Source organism: Etheostoma cragini, chromosome 15 (genome assembly GCF_013103735.1).
Source record: "Etheostoma cragini isolate CJK2018 chromosome 15, CSU_Ecrag_1.0, whole genome shotgun sequence".
NCBI classification, from domain to species: domain Eukaryota; kingdom Metazoa; phylum Chordata; class Actinopteri; order Perciformes; family Percidae; genus Etheostoma; species Etheostoma cragini.
Window position 1 is genome coordinate 17,279,678 of NC_048421.1, and position 19,154 is coordinate 17,298,831.

General features: G+C 42.3%; 2 protein-coding genes and 1 long non-coding RNA gene across 5 annotated transcripts; 1 reads left to right on the plus strand and 2 right to left on the minus strand.

Moving 5' to 3' along the window:
• Positions 1-288: 288 nt before the first annotated feature.
• rundc1 (RUN domain containing 1) lies at positions 289-6,782 on the minus strand. 2 transcript variants are annotated; one of them, XM_034893422.1, is made up of 6 exons: positions 6,200-6,782; positions 5,091-5,099; positions 4,696-4,854; positions 3,536-3,734; positions 3,333-3,425; positions 289-2,649 (listed from the first exon to the last, which is right to left on the minus strand). In XM_034893422.1, exons 1-6 carry the CDS (start codon positions 6,590-6,592, stop codon positions 1,787-1,789), a joined length of 1,716 nt encoding a protein of 571 aa, XP_034749313.1. In that variant the 5' UTR covers positions 6,593-6,782; the 3' UTR covers positions 289-1,786. The 2 variants fall into 2 exon arrangements, with proteins under 2 accessions (XP_034749313.1, XP_034749314.1); XM_034893423.1 differs by lacking the exon at positions 5,091-5,099 and having other exon boundaries at positions 6,200-6,779.
• On the plus strand, positions 3,041-18,912 carry LOC117957615. Its single transcript, XR_004659546.1, has 3 exons — positions 3,041-3,117; positions 7,226-7,230; positions 18,902-18,912. It is a non-coding gene; the product is annotated as an uncharacterized LOC117957615 (long non-coding RNA).
• grna (granulin a) lies at positions 8,136-19,024 on the minus strand. 2 transcript variants are annotated; one of them, XM_034893412.1, is made up of 14 exons: positions 18,837-19,024; positions 18,042-18,182; positions 17,360-17,497; positions 17,131-17,259; positions 16,340-16,421; positions 14,027-14,133; positions 13,674-13,827; positions 13,457-13,567; positions 12,732-12,829; positions 12,385-12,651; positions 10,806-11,171; positions 9,873-10,109; positions 9,459-9,716; positions 8,136-8,534 (listed from the first exon to the last, which is right to left on the minus strand). In XM_034893412.1, exons 2-14 carry the CDS (start codon positions 18,180-18,182, stop codon positions 8,391-8,393), a joined length of 2,232 nt encoding a protein of 743 aa, XP_034749303.1. In that variant the 5' UTR covers positions 18,837-19,024; the 3' UTR covers positions 8,136-8,390. The 2 variants fall into 2 exon arrangements, with proteins under 2 accessions (XP_034749303.1, XP_034749304.1); XM_034893413.1 differs by lacking the exon at positions 13,457-13,567.
• Positions 19,025-19,154: the final 130 nt, after the last annotated feature.

Consider the following 19,154-nt stretch of genomic DNA (forward strand, 5'->3'; position numbering starts at 1 on the left):
GTCAGTACTTTGGCCACCAAACATGACGTTTCACAAGAACACAAGTCCATAGAAGAACACATATTGAGAAACGCCCCAAGTCTTCCTGCAGGCTTTCTATGGCACGCTAGAATGGATTGAAATGTTAGTAATACTATCAATATTAGTATACACAACGGAAGAGTATACACAACGGATTTCTCCTTCAGGAGATTGTCACCTTTGTTCTGCGTTTAATCTCTTCAAATAAAGTTGGATAAAAAATCTTGCCATTAAAACAAAAAATCTATGAACATTTAAAGTTTTCTTTTGATTTCTTTAAAACGGAAAGTATAAAGACTCAAAAGCAGCACAGCATGTTTGATTTTTATTATTTAATTTGTTTACATCTGCACAGTAGGTATGCATTAAACATGAAACTCAATTCAAATCTCCCAATATATTATTTGGAATTAAAGCAGTAAAATAAAAATGACATAAATAGCTAAATTTAAATGATTGCGCGTGTCTACTGTTCCTAGCTACTTTAAGTGCTAAAACACGCTGTAATTAAATAAATAAGTTTACATAAATCACAACGTAACAGCTGATCAAGACAACAAAAATGGGGAAACTAGGATACTAAATATAGCATTATATTTACTACACAAAGGCTCCAATCACACAGTGACATAAAATAAACAATAAAATGCGTCTCCGGGTGCACTCAAGTCACAAAGTGCACAGCTTTTCATCTCGGGGAAATACAAATACAGGTTTGCGAAATACAGCAGGGCAACATCCAGCTGATATAACCTCAGTTTAATAGCATCTATGGTTTGTACATTCAGTATTTAAGGATAGGATTCGTGCAACTCCGCTGTCTCAGGAAGACAAAAACTACTTTTGCTGAAAAACAGAAAACAAAACTAACCCTTTTACAGCCTACAGTCGTGTACATACAGGGTGTAATCCATTACACCACTCTGTCATTTAAATGTCACCTGAAATAGGAGAAAAGCAGCAGTTCATACAGGGTCTAACACCCGAAACGCCACGTGCTTTAGTGACAGCTTCAGACGTGTATGGAGCCATAGATAGCTGCATGTTTGTGGACAATGTTACACAAAACGTTATATTTGAAGAATGCATTAGGATGGAAACTGTAAGAGGTGTACGGCGTTTCATTTTAAATTGACCTGATCAAGCAATCTGCTAAACATGATTTACTCCCGGTACTTTTTCAATGTGAACAATGGACCAATACAAGCTCTTGTTACTGTGTAGAAGCCACAGTATTGAGTTTCTGCTCATTTTTTTCTTCTTCTTCCTGGATTTGGCTCAGCAGCGACCACATTACAGTAATGAATACTGTACACATCCAACCTCTCTCTCTCTCTCTCTCTCTCTCTCTCTCTCTCTCTCTTTGCTGCATAGGTTAGGACGATATCATGAACACAGTGGAAATGTATGACGAGCACAGGTCAGGAAGGCTTCTCTAAACATGAGGTAATCTCATTCTCCATTCTAAGGCATGTTTACAGTACGCGTAGCGTGGTCATCTTTGACATTTTGGCATCTTAAACATAGAGGGATATGCAGATTATGGTTGCTCGTGGGCGTGGCTGACACACAACACAATCATCCATGCATGTACTTCGACATCACATACTTGCACTTTCCTTAAGATGGGTGGCTACATAAAAAAACCTTTGAAAAGGTTTCATACTTGAAGCACAAAGTCATGCTTTTGGTCCTAAATGCCAGGTAAGAGTAGTTTAGCTGATAAAAATACTTGATATTCTTTTTTATGGGGTGTGTTGCCTCCTCAGAAAGCATCCTTAATGTTCTTCAGCTGCCGAACAGCCAGGTCCACCGGGAGGTTGAACTTGAGGTGGCTGATGCGGCCCAGGATTCGCAGGGCTCCTTCGAAGCCGGTCTGGGCCATGTAGCTCCAGCACTGGTAGTGCGGGTGTATCAGAGTCCCAGACTTGCACAGCAGGTTGAGCCACGACACCAGCCGCTGCTCGTTCAGAGCCATGCACACCAGCGCTTTGAACTCGGTGTCTGGCCCTCGTTTGTAGCGTCCGTGCTCCTTCAGCACGGTGTGGACGGCCCACAGCAGAGACTGTTTTGGGGTGACGGTCACCGGGCCGCCCCCTACAGGCAGGCTGAAGGACTGGGAAAGCTGGCGGGCCGGTGTCTCCACAAATGCTTTCCCGTTTTTGGAGTGGTAGAACTTAACAAAGAGTTCCCAGGGGTGCATGTTCTGTGGGGCTGGTCTGTAAGGCAGCAGACAGGAGATGGGGGCCAGCACCAGGCTCATGGTCTGGGAGGGGGAGAAGAGGCCGTGAGCCAACAAGTCTTTCAGAGCAACCGCCAGCTCCTTCCTCACCGCCGCCGTCAGCTCGTCTCGAGGGCCCAGCGCCGAGTTGCTGGTGTAGTTGACGACGTGTTCGAGGGAGGGCTGTCTGCACGAGCCCAGCACTCGCACCTTGTCCACAGCTGCCTCCAGACGCTGCAGCAGGGGCCCGTAGTCCTGCTGCGTCGACTCCTGAGGCCACATGTTCTGAGGAAGGTGGCCCGGCGCGCAGCCAAACTGGCTGGCAGCGAAGATCCGCAGTACGGCGAGGGCCTTCTGGATCAGCTGAAGGCCGGTCTCGCGCATCTTCTGGGCCTGCTCTGGGTCCACTGCAGTCAGGGATGAGAACCAGAAGAACGTACTTATATCAAGTAAAGCTGCCTTTTGCAAAGGGCTCATTCCCAGTAACCCTTGTGTTGTCTTCCCATCGACCGTGTACCTGTCGTCCTGAAAATCAACACTTTTTCTGATGTTTTTGTCGCTTTTATCGACACTTTTGTCTGTTTCTCTCTATTTTTTTTTTTACATTTAACGCTTCTTTTCACTAACATGTAGAAACACCACTAATACCTATTACCAGTTAAACATGTACTACATTTTTTGAAATTCCTGGTCAATAAACCTCATGTATAGGAAATTATACCTAATTCTGAATTAATTATTTAGACAAATAATGAATTTTTATTTTTCAAATGCATTTTATTTGTAATAAGACACCCGAAAGTCAATGAAAGTAGAGATCCTATGTTTTGTTGCACTTGCAAACCACGATGTGTGTAATCAATCATGTTATTTTTGTGTTCTTCAAATTAGAAACCCTTATTTCTTATATAGATATTTTGAAAAACGGGTTAAATTTGACCCAAAGACAACGCATTTTAAAAAAAAAATATTTAGGCTTGTAAAACCGGGCTGATTCAGCCAGATCTTTACTCCACATCTCGTCTTCTACTGGTTTTTATTACTACAAAGACTAAGTGGTAGCTGCAGTTAGAGATCGGAGCTGACTGACCTTTGTTCTTCACTCCTGGGGTTCTGGCGTTGGCCCCTGCTGCTTGCGGCTGCTGGCTGTGTCCATCTGATAACAGAGGGTTCCCCACCTCATCTTTAGAAAGGAAAAAAAAAAACTCATTAATCCAACTTAAATAAAAAAAACAAGCATGCGATGAAACAGGAGATTCTCATCCAGTCTGGACCATGTCTGGGACTGTGTACCCTGGATGAAGTTGATGAACATCTCCAGGTCTCTGATCTGGGTTTTGAGTTGATCCACCAGCTGCTCTTTGACCCGGGCCGGGTTCACTATCTGAGCAATGGCAGCGTCCACTCTCTGCCTCAGCTCCTCGGGCGACAGGTTCCCGATGTCCTCGTTCAGGTTCACGTCCAGCTTTTTGATCAACTCGTCAATGATGACCTGAAGAGACAGATTGAAGGCTAAATAAAGTTGGATTCTTCCAAAAGAAATGAATTAAAAGGTCCCGTGACATGGTGCTCTTCGGATGCTTTTATATACAGTGGCTGGGATAGGTTTACACAGCCATGCTGAAGTTGATTAGAGAGAGGAATTTTCTTTTTAAAGGCCAGTTATTTCATGGATCCAGGATACTTTGCATCCTGATAAAGTTCCCTTGGCCTTTGGAATTAAACTACCCCCCCCCCCCCCATCATCACATACCCTTCACCATACTTAGAGATTGGAATGGTTTTGTTTCAGTTTAGTAGCTGGTTTGATTTGCATTGAGAGATGATCTTATGGAAAATTCCCCATGCCAATCTCTCGGTATGGTGAAGGGTTTGTGATGCTATGAGGTTATTTTAAATGTCATTTAAGGGGACCTTTAAGCATTACGATCAATTTCCAAAAGATGATTTTTTTAATTCTTATTTTTAGTCGACTTTAGCATGGGTTCATAAACTTCTGAGCAGCACTGTATCTTAGGCTTCTTATCTCCGCCAAGGAGCTTATGTTTTTGGGTTTGGTTTATCCGTATCTTTGTTTGTGGGTTGGTTTGTTTGTCAGCAAGATTATGGAAAAACTATCCGGGCAATTTTTTAATGAAACCTGGTGGAAGGGTGTAGCATGGGCCACGGAATGGTAGGAATAAGATTTTGGAACAAGATCCAAAACATGGGGTGGAGGATACACTCTTTTTCACTTTTGTTTGCATTCATGTGTTGTTGGAATAATGGAAATATTCACACTGCATTAACGCTGTTGGATAGGGCACGCCTTTGGGATGTTATAATCATCATTTGAAGTATGAGGATTAAAGGCCGATCAGACAACCTGCAGCCGGTGTGACACATCTACACGTGACAGGATTAAACCCAGATTCTGTGGCAATTTTTGCATCGCTACATTTCCACAATCCCACCTTCTGTCGCTCCATGACAACAGACTGCGGCAGCGAGTCGTAGCTGCCCTCCTGATAGGCGTAGCGCTCCAGATCATCCAGCTGCGTCTTCAGTTGGAAAATGAGATCCTTCTGTTTTTCCCTCTGAGCCTCCAGGCGCTCCCTCTTCTCCCTCTCACTCTGACAGGAGGGAAAACAACAACATATGTATTATTGTAAGGAGTCACAGTTCTTTGCAACTGTATTCCCTTTCCAGCCGAGCAGCTTTTTGCAGTCAATATGTATCCAAGTGTCATTTACAAGTCTGTGTAGCAATTTATCATATATTTAGCTGCATCATTTTTTACTTGTGTCACAACATTAACACAGAAATCCACACAACAAACTCTCAAAGAGACATCCAATATCATACTCACCAGATCCCCCTGTAAGTAAAGCATGCAGCAAGGGAGAAATGACATAAAAAAAAGACCTTTAGGGTGGGGAACAGGGTGAGAAATAGTTCCAAATAATAGTTACGTGAGGCCGAGACTTTACTTCAGTTCAGACTATATGTAAAGAGACAGGAAGTCAACAAAGTCAGCGACAAAGCAGGTTTCTTCGACATGTCATGAGTACACAGAAGCCTTTATTAAACAGATAGGGATCTGCTGGAGGCATTTTCATTGAGCCTGCAGCTCTGTGTGTCAACACAAAAGCGACATTTTCCAACAGAGATAAGAGATCAATGGGAACACACAGCAGAGGTGGGTGCAGCAGCCTCGAGTGTGACGCTACAAGCATGCTTTATGTTTCTGATCAGAAACCTCCCAGCCACTGAAGTGATGCACTCCAGGTAACATGACTGGGCTTAGCACCACAGAGACTCACTGGGCGTGCCTGATTTTGTACCTATGCATTTATATATATTGAGTATAGAGTGTCCATCTATGTGTCTATGAGTGTTAAATATATATTTGAGGCCGACACAACCTGCAATTAACCACTACTTTCGCAATTGATCAAGCTGTCGTTCTCAAATCATTGATTATTAATAGTTTAAAAATGTCAAAAAAATACTGAAGAATATAGATTTTGTCCAACACACCTACTTGCACAGACATTTACAGTTAACCGTCACACACAAAGAAAATTACCCCACTCGTCTTGACTAAGAGGCAGGAAGTGGGGACTGTTATGCACTTTTGCTTAAACCCCCCCCCCCCCCAAATATTAAAGTTGTTGATTATTTTTCTGTCAGTTGAATTGTTGTGACACACACACACACACACACACACACAAACACACACACACTTTTTGGTAGAGACATAGTTGTCTTGGTTGGAAATACTACACTACTACAGTCCTAAATAAATGCTAATATGAGTAATAAAGATTAGAATATCTAATTCAAGGATATTCTATTATTTCAGTTGCATGTTTTTAAATGTCATCTTGTCCTGGTATTCACCCAGGGAGTGTAAAAGAGTGTGTAGCTTCATGGGGGTTGTATTTTGTGGTATGAAATCATGAGCAGCGGTCTCACCGAGTTCTCCAGCTGGTGGGCATCCTGAGCTCGGCAGCCCACGACATGCGGGCAGCCCCTGAAGGCGAACTCCTCCAGCTCGGCCAGCATCCTCTCCTTCTCCTCGCTCTGGGCGTGAACTATCTGCTTCAGTCGGAACTGAACCTGGGCAAAGTGGGAGGTGAGGGCAAGGAGAGAGGAGTTAAGCAAGTCCTGCTCCTCTTCCAGCTTCTCCAGCCTGGCGGCCATTTCCTCATCAGTGGCCGAGGACGAGCCTCTCTGCTTCGGCTGGCCAGCGCTCCCGCTCCCGCTCTCATCCTCGGGACTGGCCACAGCGCCCACCGGTGCCCATCGCACCCCTGCGCCGGCGAGGACAGCCTCGCTGTCCGAGGCTGACAGCTCCTCTGTGGACATTTTGGATGACGGAGTTCACTCCAGGTGGTTAACCACGTCTCCAGTTTATTACAAGTCCGTTCCTGCTGCTTTGTTTTCCTACGTTGCGCAGACAGAAACAAGGATCACCAGCGGAGAAACAGGTGTATCGCCATCTTGGTAAGGATGATTCATACGTCAAAACCGAAAACGGAGACACTGTAGTCCACTGTAAAATAGTCCAGCACGGAAGTCTAGCACGTTTGGCTTCATAATAAAAGTCTTTTTAACCGTCTATGCTAAAAGTGTCCCTATTACATAACAGCTCTTGAATAGACTCGTCTGTCAGTGGTGGAAGACGTTTTCAGGTTCAAAACTTAAGTTAAAGGAGCATTTTTTTATAATGCCCTTATTAGGTCTTTATTTACAATAGGGTATATGAATGCTGAACATGCAAACAATGGCATAGAGTGTAAATGGAATTTTCCCAATAGGGGATCAAGAGTATAAATGAAATGAACCCTGATAACATTTTTATGGAGGAGAAACCGGGAGAAGCACTTGATTGTTTTGAACAACAATGCATAACTAGGGCATGTTATTTTAGTTTAAAATGATGTGGTTCCTAAATAAACTTTCCCCCCACCAAATTCCACTAAATATTGCATTGTATAGTGTGTGTAATTACAAACGACATATATATTTAAGAATAACATAATAGCATATATTTATGTATATTGCATTTATTATTCATACTTCTGCCCTTATACTTTGTACAATTCATGGCCACTGGAGTTGCGCTACTGGATTTTGTTAAATGTTTACCCAATTCATTTGTAGAGCTTAATATATTGTAATGTATAGGTTTGTAAATATGAAATCTCTATTTTTTCTCCCTAATTAATTTAATTCAACCACCTCATTCTTTTTTAGCTTCTCACCTCTAAACCTGCTGTAACAATAAAGATATTTTATGTTTTTGTGTTTTAAGAAAAGAACATGTTTATTTAGGCTTTTATTTTGAATTGCATAATCGGAAGTATCGATTTCTACTCAACAGAGCTTTACACTGCTCACAAAGGGGAGGCCCCATAGATATACGCCCAATGGGAGGCCCTGAAAAGGAATTCCAACCCGGAAGTATGGAAAAGGAAATGAAGATTCTTCTTTTTTTTCTCAAATGTTATTGAACAAGAATCTTCATGAGAATCTTTGATTACTCTCGCATTGTCAGCTGATTGTTAGCAGACCTAAATCTCGACAGCGTTGATAGAAACCAGCAAGATACTTTCCCAAAGTAATCCCAAAGGAATGATTTGACACATGTTGTAACATCAGCTCTTGTTTATTAGTTTAATTGGAAAATGTAGAACAATCTGTTTTTTTGTGTATGTTTGCATCAAGGTGGCAACAATGATCCACAAAAAATGAAAGGGAACCCTTTTCTAAAACCCTTAATTTTTAAACACCCCTGAATTTTGAGTAATTATTGATAGAGAAGTGCACTTTGCAGCACATGGTAGCTGAAGCAGAACATAAAGTTGATTTACAGGGAATACAATCACATTGCCTGTGGAGTGTTTTTTTATGGATGGAGTAGAGTTTCAAGTAGCTTGTAACTGTGCTTGTAATAACAATGATCTATCTGACTTTTAAAGTCGTAATGCCCTGATCTTCTTGCACAACATTATGACTCCCGAAAGCAATTCAATTCCACAGTGTCCCCTTCCCCCATTACTACTTTCCTCTTAGAACAAACCATTTAAAAATGATCATAAAATCCCTTTGACCTTATTTTCAATTAGTGCGTTGCATGCAGAAGACAGATGGTGAGGTCTTTTCACAAAATTAGAGCTCTCTTTTTGCCGCTGAGGAACTCGTTCCAGTTGTACCAGGGGAGCCCGGTGTCCTTCGTGCAGTTTCCTTTCTCGGTGCAGGTGTAGCCGTTGGGACAGCAGTGCTTCATGTCGCTGCAGCACACCGCCTGTGGAGAGGACAGAGGGAGAAAGGTATGTAACACAGTCAACTTTAGGTAAGTATAAGTTCTGATACCACAGTACAAACATGCTCTAATACAAGTAAATAAGGGCCAGTTGTACAAATACACAGAAGTATTAGCAGAAAATCAGCAATTGATTAACTTTTAAAAGTACAAGTACTCATTAATGGCTGCTTTCAGAGTGTTAAAAACAAAAGCGGCATTTTTTTTAAAGATTACTTTTGGGGCATTTTAGGCCTTTAATTGACAGAACAGCTGAAGATATGAAAGGGGAGAGAGAGGGGGAGTGACATGCAGCAAAGGGCCGCAGGCTGGATTCGAACCCGGGCCGGCTGCGTCGAGGAGTGAACCTCTATATATGGGCACCCGCTCTACCAACTGAGCTACGTGGGTGCCCAAAAGCGCCATTTTAATGATGCGCCAGACCAGCGGTTAGGGGTGGGAATCACCAGACGCCTCCCGATACGATATCATCACGATACTTATGTCACGATACAATATAATTGCGATTTTAAACATATTCTGCAATTTATAACCTTTTTTCCAACTTCTAATTTTTCCCAATTTCAAATGATGTCCCCAAAAGAAAACTATGTCAACATCAGTTTCATCTAAAAAGATTTCTGTTTGTCCATCTCACTTCAATTTTATTGCTGCAAAATGGGATTGTCAAAAAGACAAACTGGCCAACAAATAATAAAAGATCAATACTTGGCGCCTGTGTATTGATACAGTAATTCCACTGAAAATATTGCGATACTATGCTGTATCGATTTTTTCCCCCCTACCCAGCTGTTTATCCTGTTTTCAGTATTTGTGCTGAGCTAAACTAACCAGCTGTCTGCAATAGCTTCATATTCATGCCAAACTACTCCTTTTGAAGATTGAAGTTAGGACTGCAAGACATACATTAGGAGATGGACAGCAGCCCCATTCCGTAGGGGAGGTCCTGCAGCAGGTCTCTTTGTCTGAACAGTTGGACTGTTTATCACACGGGACTTCTCTCTGCGTTGAGGGAATGTGCGGGGGTTGATTTCCGGGCAGAGACACCGGTGTTAGCGGGAGGGTGTCCAGCTGCAGCATGATGAGCTTCTGACAGGACTTAGAGGCGATGTTACATGTGTAACCCTGTGGGCAGCAGTGTTCCATGTCTGGGCAGCACACAGCCTGTAGACACAGCATGCACAAAGATTAGTGGACATGACATGCCTTGTTTTACAGAAGCAAACTCTGGCAAAAATAGCTGATAGTGTTTCTTATTAAGTAATTTCTCCACAAACACACACACACACACACACACACACACACACACAGAACACTCACATTTTGCAGCGGGCAGCAGCCCCACTCGCCCGTCATCAGCTGGCAGCAGGTGGTGTGTTGTGGACATTGATGCAGCCCGTTGCACTGCACAGCGCTGGGATCTGTCTCCATGCTGGAGGTGGCCGGCAGCTTGGTGTACCAGGGAATCACCACTTCCCCTTTGACACACGAGGTCTTGCTCTCGTTGCACGTGTAGCCGTTGGGACAGCAGTGGCTCCCGTCATCGCAGCACACCGCCTGTGGGTAGAAGTGAGAGTGGAAGTGCTACTTTCACATCATCTGTTCTGTTTTTAAGTTCTTCTTTCAAATAAATAACCTTAGAATGGTGAAAAACACAAGTGGAGTAGTCATGGGAATAAAATGGGTATAGTAAGTAGTGTGCATTAAGGAATCTGTAACTGCCATAACTTTAGTGAGTGAGTGACGGAATTGCAGAAGTGAGTGTGGTTTATGGCTGATGGATTCCACTGTAGAAGAGGAACTATATCACCATGCAAAGTAACACTACTGTCATTTATCTCTTGGGGTTTGATGAAACACATTACAGAGCGGTGAGAGTGAACCAAGACAGTTAAGTTGTGGACTGGAAAACCAAAGCTATGTGCTCTGTCTCCTACCATGGAAACTGCAAAGTCAGGGGATAATTCACTCTGGGTTGACTAGGAGCGACCCCTTTCACATTACACATAGTCATGTGATTCATTGTTCATATTGATATATAGTTTATAGCCCTTTTAAATAAATTAAACAAAAATAGAGTGTGTTTAAAGGTTTCAGCTTCTCCGATGTTCAGATCTGCCGCTTTTCTTTACCTCACATCTTTATCAACAGAGTTTTGTGGGGGGTTTTAACAGTTGCTCACACACAATATGAGATTTTAAGAAAATTTAAAACCATTTGTTGTTGGCTGGGTGTTACTGGATCGGGGCTCACCTTTGGCAGCGGGCAACAGCCCCACATATGAGACGAGGTCATAAAGCAGCAGGTGGTGGACGGAGGGCACGTGGTGCGGGAGTCACACTGAATGCCTTCCTCTTTGTCATCTTTCTCATTCTCCTCCTCCTTGTCTTTTGTCTCCTGTGTTTTCGTCACCTCCTCTTTCTCAGGCTCCACGGTTTGCTTTGTGCTTGTTGCCTGACTTTGGGTTGTAGCGGCCACTGTAGCGGGTGCCGCCGTGGCAACCGCAGGTATCTTCCGCATCATGGGCGTTGAGCCCAAGGCTCTGTCACACTTTTGCGCTGCCAGGTCACAGGTGGTGCCAGTAGGGCAGCAGTGTACATGGTCTTCACAACAGACCGCCTTTTGAACAAATTGACGAGAATGTGTTCAGTCACAAACATTGTTGGGTGAATGAATTTACACGAGAAGAGAGAATTGTCAGTCAAAGTAATTCAATGGCAGACAAAACAGTGCTAAAGGGTGTGATAAGTGGTCAAATTCACTACCTAACTTTAAGGAATAGCATTTTGAGGAATACACTTATTTGTTTTCTTGATAAGAGTTAGACGAGAAGATTGATGACACCACTTTTAATGTTTGTACGCTAAATATGAAGCTACAGCCAGCAGTCTGTTAGCTTAGCTAAAGCCTGAAAACGGGGGATACTGCTAGCCTGGCTCTGTCCACAGGTGACAAAATCCACCAACCAGCATCTCTTAAGCTCACTAAGAAACACGTTATATCTTCTGAGTGTGAACTAATCTGTACAACAAGCTGTTGTGCTAAATTAAGCTACCTCTTTTTGCTAACCTGAGCTAAGCGGCTACTGGTGGTAGCTTCATATTTACCATTTAGTCTTCTCGTCAAACTCTCAGCAAGAAAGTGAATGAGCGGATTTCCCAAAATGTTGAACTGTTCCTTTAAAGAAATAATATGTAAAACCATTAGAGCCATACAAGAACTGAACACTGCCAAACAGTGACTCTCTACGTGGACTATTGTCAGCACTACAATACGTCAGAGCTAAATTTCCCACTGTATTCCAATCTTTTTAAGTACAGTAGGCTGTACTAGTCTTGCTATGTCAGACCCTCCTCGAAGGCGCGCTGGAGGAGAGGGAGGAAAATGTGCTCTGGTTTAATGGCATTTCTTTGAACCAATCAGAATTGTTATGGGGGGTGCTAAACTCCTTACAGAGCCGCTGCAAAAATAGTCATGCGAGAAAAAACTTCGATTGGACAGATAGTCTAGCTAACTGTCTCAATTTACAATGCAGAGATCGGAGGAGCAGTTAACCATGGTCCTCATAAATCCACAGAATTTGAAATTCCAACACAAAGAAAGCGGAAGGAAACGGAAAATACATGCATCCGGCGGAATTTCCTGCAGCACTGGATGTGGAATGCGAAGGATATAGGCTAGCTATGTGCTATGTAACACTGCAAAGATGTTTACAATTCAACCGCACCTTTGTATATTCTTTTGTTTGTACGTATTTATTCCCAAATGTTTTACTTAAAGGGACTTTTTAAGCCATCGCCATTAGTGCATGCATGTTGCTCTGTGTGTTTACCTGAGGTAAAGGACAGCAGGCCCAGGTTCCCGTTGTGGTCTTGCAGCAGGTGGTGCCATCAGGACAACTCGAGGTGGAGTCACATGTTACATTCCCCACCTGTGCGCCCTGTCTGGGCTTTGCGAGTACCTTCGGGCCCTGTCGGGGGGTTGTGGGTACCTTTTCGAGCCACGGCACAGAACATGTGCTGTCATCGCAGGTCTGAGCAGCCAGGTTACATGTCTTACCTTTTGGGCAGCAGTGAATGAAATCTTCACAACAAACAGCCTGACATGGCCAGAAAGACAAAGAATCATTAATGCATTGTCAAAACCTTTAACATAAAAAATGCTAGCCAAAAATTGTACCTCTGGCGAAGGACAGCAAGACCAGCCGCCGTCTTTGGTTTTACAGCATGTGGTTTGATCTGGACAGGATGCTGTATCATTGCATGGGACATCATTACCTGAAAAGAAAAAAAAAAAAATGTATATTTTAACATTTACTATTTATCTTAAATCTGCCCTCGTAGTGAGAAAAACTCCAGCAGAATTTGTAATTTTCAATGACAAAAAAAACTAGTCATCTATTTTCGATTAAAAACATTAAAAGCTGTAGCCAAATAGTTTCACAGGTGAGCTGAAATTCCAGCTTCGTTGAAGACACCTGAGACCTAAATGTCCGAAACTAAAGTGGCTATCCAATGAATGCATTGCCCAGGCACCATGCCTTCAGGATGAAATGTTTTCAGCTGTCTTGTCAATAAAGGCCTTAAAATGGCCCCCAAATCATCTTTAAAATAAAACAGGTGGCAGGGCCGGTCATTGGGGTTCAATTACAGTAGAGAAGCAATGATAAAAAAGAGAAGAAAAAAATATTTAGTTTCAGTAGTTAACTAAACAAAAAAACGGCAAAAGGAAGTAATTTAACTACTTAAATCATTGCATGTGAATATGAATGTAGTTGAACTCGCAGCAAGCAACTGCAAAATGTAGTTAAACATAAATTTGAGCACCACTGAACGTAATGTGCTTAATTTTTTAGCTGTGTGCTTGTTCTGCATTACTTACTGGAGTTATGATAAGCCTCTCACCTGCAGCTGGCTCAGTGACAGATGAGACTTCCTTCTCTAAAGGAGGAACTGTAATCACTGTGGGGACTTCGTTTTTTTTTTCAACAACTGTCTCTGCAGTGACTTTTTCACCTTTTGGTATGGGAAATAAACAGAAATCAAGGTTGCGTGAACACAAACACCCACAATCAGCTTTAAACAATGGTGAATCAGAATGAGGAAGAAAAACCAATATGACCTTTCTGGTTCTCCCAGTCGGCTCTGATCCTGGCAGGAAGTTTTGCCCACATTGGTGTTTGTTTTTTGGTAGAGGAGGAAATACATTTTGAGTGTTGGACATCACATATACTCCCTTCAGGACAGCAGTGTGTCTTATCCTCACAGCACACAGCCTGTGAGACAATAAAGAAACACAGGGTGTCAGCTTATGATACCACCATAAAGTCCCGATAACTGGACATCCTGACAGGACATGCAAATCCCTCATTTGACTTTCTCTTCATTCATAATCTCAATTATGCTATTGAATCACATTAGCATTTCTATAAAATTTCTGTTATGTCTATAGTAAAAAGATCTGCCATTGTGTACCTTTGGCATGGGACAGCACCCCCATTTTCCTTCTGAAGTTTCACAGCAGGTGGTTTCATCTGGACACTCTGACACTCCGTCGCTGCACAGAACCGTAGACACAAGCTCTGCAACGACAAAATTAAAACATTTCATGAAAATGTGTGCATGATAACTTTAGGGGACCGTAAGATAAAACTAACCACACATGGGAGCTAGGCACGTTAATCTGTCAAGCACCTTTCATCAGACAAACAATTCATAGTGGTTTGCATCAATAGGGGTTGAGAAAAATATACAAGGAAATAAAAAAGTAAATATAACATAAATAAGTCCAAATTGAATATGACAAAAACAAATAAAAGTTAGAATGCAGCTACAGTCCAAAATGTGAATAAATAGTTCAAAATGTATCAATAAAAGGGAGAATTAGCAAAGTGTTCCGCCTCGACTTGAAGGGGAACTATGCAGTTGTTGTTTTTTGCTTAATTTACCTTAACTGAACAGTTGCTGAGTCCTTGGAATGGTTATGTGACTTTTTTTTATGTTGAATGGTGGCCGTCTCGCTCACCGCCCCTAGCGCCTGTGAGCGGAAAAAACCATCCTTGCAACTTTGGGCCGGTGAGTCCTGGCCTCAGCGTCAGGAAGTATCGCGTGATATCAGGTCTCGCAATGTAACGAATTGCTTCACAACACTGCACATATACAGTACGCCCATTCAAGAACCGGCTAACAAGGTAGCGATGGAGTTTTTCACATTATTGTCATCATGGCGGAGCCGGCAATAAAGAAGCAGCAAGCTAAGAAAGCATTGTTGTAAGAAAAGAGAAAGAGGAAACAGCAGCCTGACCGAGCGAGGAGTCAGACACAAGTAAACACAGAAGCTATTCCAAAGCCGTAGGGGGAACTCGATAGAGGAACCTGCGAGCAGAAAGTGAAGAAAACAGCAAAGAAATAGCCAGAACTGCATAGCGTCCCTTTAAAACCCGGTTTATGCGTACATTGTACATTTGTTTACACGCAAATGGAACATTTGCCTCTGAAAACGAGTCTTTCTAAAAACTCCGGCCGGAGTGGAGATCTTTGAAAAAGAATAGGAGCTCTTTTCCGGTGATGGCTAGGCATTACCGCGCAGCCTCCAACTGAGCTTGACGACGTAGTTGGGACATGTGGGAACCTGTATGAAAGTTGTATGTCTTCCTTCCCAATCAGCAGAGACGGAGAGCATAGCTATATGTTAGGAGATAACATAGACACAGGTTAATTACTGCTAACTAACATGCTAGTTAACGTTAGTAAGTAAACCTTAACAGCTAATGTAAGTTGAAACTGTCTGCAAGCTTCTTCTGGCCACATGGTGATTTGTTGACTATGCGACAGCAAGTTATGTGGTTATGACACAATCGTTAGCCTATTTTTACAAAAACGTCTGCTAGGGAGCCATAACGTGAGCTACAAGGTAATGGAGCCTTTTATACATTGTCGTGTTTCTTTAGAAATGTACAATGCACAAATAGAGACTTGAAACGCTTCAGATGTAAAGTTATTCACTGTCAAAATGGCAGACAATGGAATGCTAATTGCAGGTGATGGCTTCGTAGCATTAAAATGGCGCCATGGGAGCTACGCTTACCCCCTTGCTTTTGGGATTCTGATTGGCTAACGTTGCTTGAGCTTCTCGTTGCACTGCCACCTACAGGTTTGGCATGCTTTTGACGGCATTGACGGCATATACACACGGGTATGTGTAAACGAACACTTTTCTGAAAACTGACAGCTGTGCACAATGTTATTTTTGAAACCGGAGAGGTTAAATGTCGGTTTATGAGAATAGCCGCCCACGTGTAAACATAGTCTAAAAGAGTTGTGAGTTTGTTTCAGATACGTGGGACATAGAAACTGAAAAATGCTCCTGCTGAGACATAAGTCCATTAATTCTTCATATGTGCTTATGTTGTAAGTGGGTTGATTTGGAAATTTTATTAATGTGGATGTTAAAATTGAAGTCCACGGCTTCACAATGATTTCTGGCTTGGTTTTTGGTCTTTAGCATTAGCGACTAAAGCTGAGCACGGACTTTTAAAATATTTTTTTAAAGAATTATCTCTTTGTTATCTTTGTTTAACAGGAGGACATTGACCTGACGAGACCTGAGACTGAAGCCTTGGGGAACCTTCACATGTCATTTTTTTGTTCACTAAGATTTGGAATTACCCATTGACACAAAGGGGTCCCTGTCCTCCATGCAGGATTCACACTAGTTTAGCGCTGTGCCAAAAAGCCCAGGACCATTTCCAGCCTGTAATAATGTAGTAGTGAGTAGAAGAGTTTCACCTTTCTTGATGCAGGAGCGGCTGTCTGCGCTGCACTGGTGGCTCTCAGGACAGCAGTGTTTCCCATCAGAGCAGGGGACTCCCTGTCAGGGGTTGGGAAATCACAATTCACTGAATAGATGCAATACAAATTGGAATCAAATGGCTTATGGATTTCCTCTTGTAATCATTTTTACTCAACAATTCATTCATTCATGGCTTAACCTCAATGGTACTTCTCCACATAGGTGTAGTACTTTGAGCATTTAAGGTGCCATGTAACCATGTACTGGTCTCTGCACTGCACTGTACATTGTTGCTGTAAAGCACACAGCGGACCACTTAACAGCAAACCAAGGGAAACTGCTGCCCGGCCAGAGCTTCAGCTTTTGTATTACATTGCCCAAATTAGTAGACCTCACTTCCTGTTGTCTTCAGTGAAGTAAAAAAAACTTTGTTTGTTAAGCAAACCAGCAAAGATACTGTCTGTAACAGGAAGTATAGCTTTTGAATAACATGTTTTGAATACCATATGTAAGGGATAATGTTAAGCAAGCCACTCTTTAATGCAAATTAGAATTGCGACAGGATGATGCACCAGTATAACTGTGTGAGTGCTCCACCAGTGGACTCCACCATGCACTTCATGGTTTTATGTGCCCTTAGACCCTGTTAAAAGAACAATTTATCAATGCACTTTGTGGGGTTGTTACTTATGTTTTCCGGATATTTGTACTATTATTTGAAAATATATCCTTGTTTAAAAATGCTACATGTTGCACGTCATGTCTGTGTTGGACACGGTTTGGTTACCTGAGCTAGAGGACAGCAGCCAAACCTTGTCAAAGCCCTCAGACAGGAATACTCAGGTGGGCATCGTGACTGATCAGGGCAGATGTTGTCATCTTCCTCCCCTAGGTTCGCCTTGATCATCCTGAAGGACTGCAGGCACAAGGTGGGAAAGGTGGGCTCTCACCTTAAATACGTCAAACTCTCAATCACTATCTTATCACGAAAGCAACGTGATGTCTGTTATACTTACTTTCGAGAGTCTGGGCCGCTCAGCAGAAGCTCTTTCCACCCAGGGGATGGAGCCAGTAGAGTTCAAACAGCTGGACGTGGCGTTATCGCAGATTGTTCCCATAGGACAGCAATGCATATGATCCCCACAGCACTCAGCCTTCGAGGACAGCAGTAGTAGGGACACTTTGACTACCAAAGTTTAAAAACTGTTATCACATTAGCTAAATGAGGCCTGAGCTTGTATCTGGCTCATAAAGTAGTAAAACATCACTGAGCATGAATAGTACTATTCAGCTTAAACTACTTTTTTATTTTAGAGTACACGAGAATGGTTATCTTACATTTACATTTAACTATGTAATGGACAAAGGGACAAAGAATGACTTAGCTGGGCTTTATCTTGTTAAGAAGTTAAGTTACTGTGCTGCCCTTCAACAGAGAGCAGTAACTTCAGCTGAGAAAATGGAGTTCAGTTGGTTGATATACAATTCTCATTATCATTTATTGTATGTATTTAGTGTTCTTTTTTTATTATATGACAAAAAATGTAGGACTATATATATATATATATTGGAGGGAAAAAAATCCAGTATCAACAAACCATAAGGGTTCTTTCAACTTTCTGTAGTTTCTTGGGTGAAGTTTATCCGCTCCGGTTAAATTAAAGGATGCAGAACATGCAGGTGTACAAACATGTCTACCTGATCAAACGGGCAGCACTCAAAGCCACTGGCTGGGTCGTTGCAGCAGGTTTGGCCCTCTTCACATCTTCCTCCATCTGGACACTCATCAGCACCAACCAGAGCCAGGAGAGCCCAACAGATCACGGCCCACCTCTGCATCTGCACACAAACACACACGCACACACAGGTCAAACATGAAAGTGAAAGGAGTGCATGTGGAATCCCCTTTTCCACTCAGCAATAACATATTTGCATTCCCTTCTGCTAAAGTTATTGGTCAAAGTCAGTAACAGGGAGTATGGCCTATTAAGCACACTCAGATATTTCAACATGTTCATAACGCTTGTGGCTGTCTGTATAAACTAATCTTGAAAATCTGGTGATTTCAAACCTTTATATTCAAACATTTCACAGGCATACACAGCCAACACAAAAATGCAAAGGATGTCTGAGACTCAGCTCTGCCTTCATTTATTTTCTGAAAGTGTAATTGTTCCCTTTGGAGGTGTGTTACTGATTATTATTTTTTTGCAATAAGTATTCAGTCAAGCACAATAGGAGTTTAGAAAGAGAAAGTGCTGTTTCTAAAAACATCTCTACTAGTCAACAAACCGTGGGCTTTTCACTCATGTGGGTCTCACTTACAATGAAACGATTTAAACAATGTAAGCAATCTCAAACTGAAAGTAAAGTAAATGCAGTAGATCTTCGTCAATCATTATTACACCGCGTTACTTATTTGTCTAAAAGAACTTCCTTATTTACCAAGCAAGTATTATGCAAGATTCTAAAAAACATTTATTCTGCTCTTACCTTGATGAAAGACTGAAGGGCTGTTATGAGGAGTCGGGTTTTTCACAAGTGTCTCACCACTGAAGAACACAAATGACATTAAACCTGCTTTTTTATTGAACACGCCCCTGCGAGAGAGACAGAGAGAGAGAGAGAAAGAGAGAGAGAGAGAGAGAGAGAGAGGGGCGGAAATCTTTTTTTTCTCAGAATATCTTGCTCCTTTCCTGGCCTCTTCCTTTAAATCGTTTTTTTTTAAAGAAATCTTTTCTGATAAGTTCAATGAAATTGCTCCTGTCCTGTTTAGTGGTTACTGAACAAGTTGCACTCGGTAACACGCGA

What these genes read in the sequence shown, in the direction of transcription:
- rundc1 (XM_034893422.1), bottom strand. Translation starts at nt 6,592, where the DNA reads ATGTCCACAGAGGAGCTGTCAGCCTCGGACAGCGAGGCTGTCCTCGCC. An exon ending in TTGTCATGGAGCGACAGAAG is followed by an intron (nt 3,735 to 4,695) that starts GTGGGATTGTGG and finishes CTGTCTCTTCAG; the next exon opens with GTCATCATTGACGAGTTGAT. An exon ending in CCCAGGAGTGAAGAACAAAG is followed by an intron (nt 2,650 to 3,332) that starts GTCAGTCAGCTC and finishes CCCTGACTGCAG; the next exon opens with TGGACCCAGAGCAGGCCCAG.
- grna (XM_034893412.1), bottom strand. Translation starts at nt 18,182, where the DNA reads ATGCAGAGGTGGGCCGTGATCTGTTGGGCTCTCCTGGCTCTGGTTGGT. An exon ending in GCTGCTGTCCTCTAGCTCAG is followed by an intron (nt 16,422 to 17,130) that starts GTAACCAAACCG and finishes AACCCCTGACAG; the next exon opens with GGAGTCCCCTGCTCTGATGG. An exon ending in TGTCACTGAGCCAGCTGCAG is followed by an intron (nt 12,830 to 13,456) that starts GTGAGAGGCTTA and finishes TTTTCTTTTCAG; the next exon opens with GTAATGATGTCCCATGCAAT.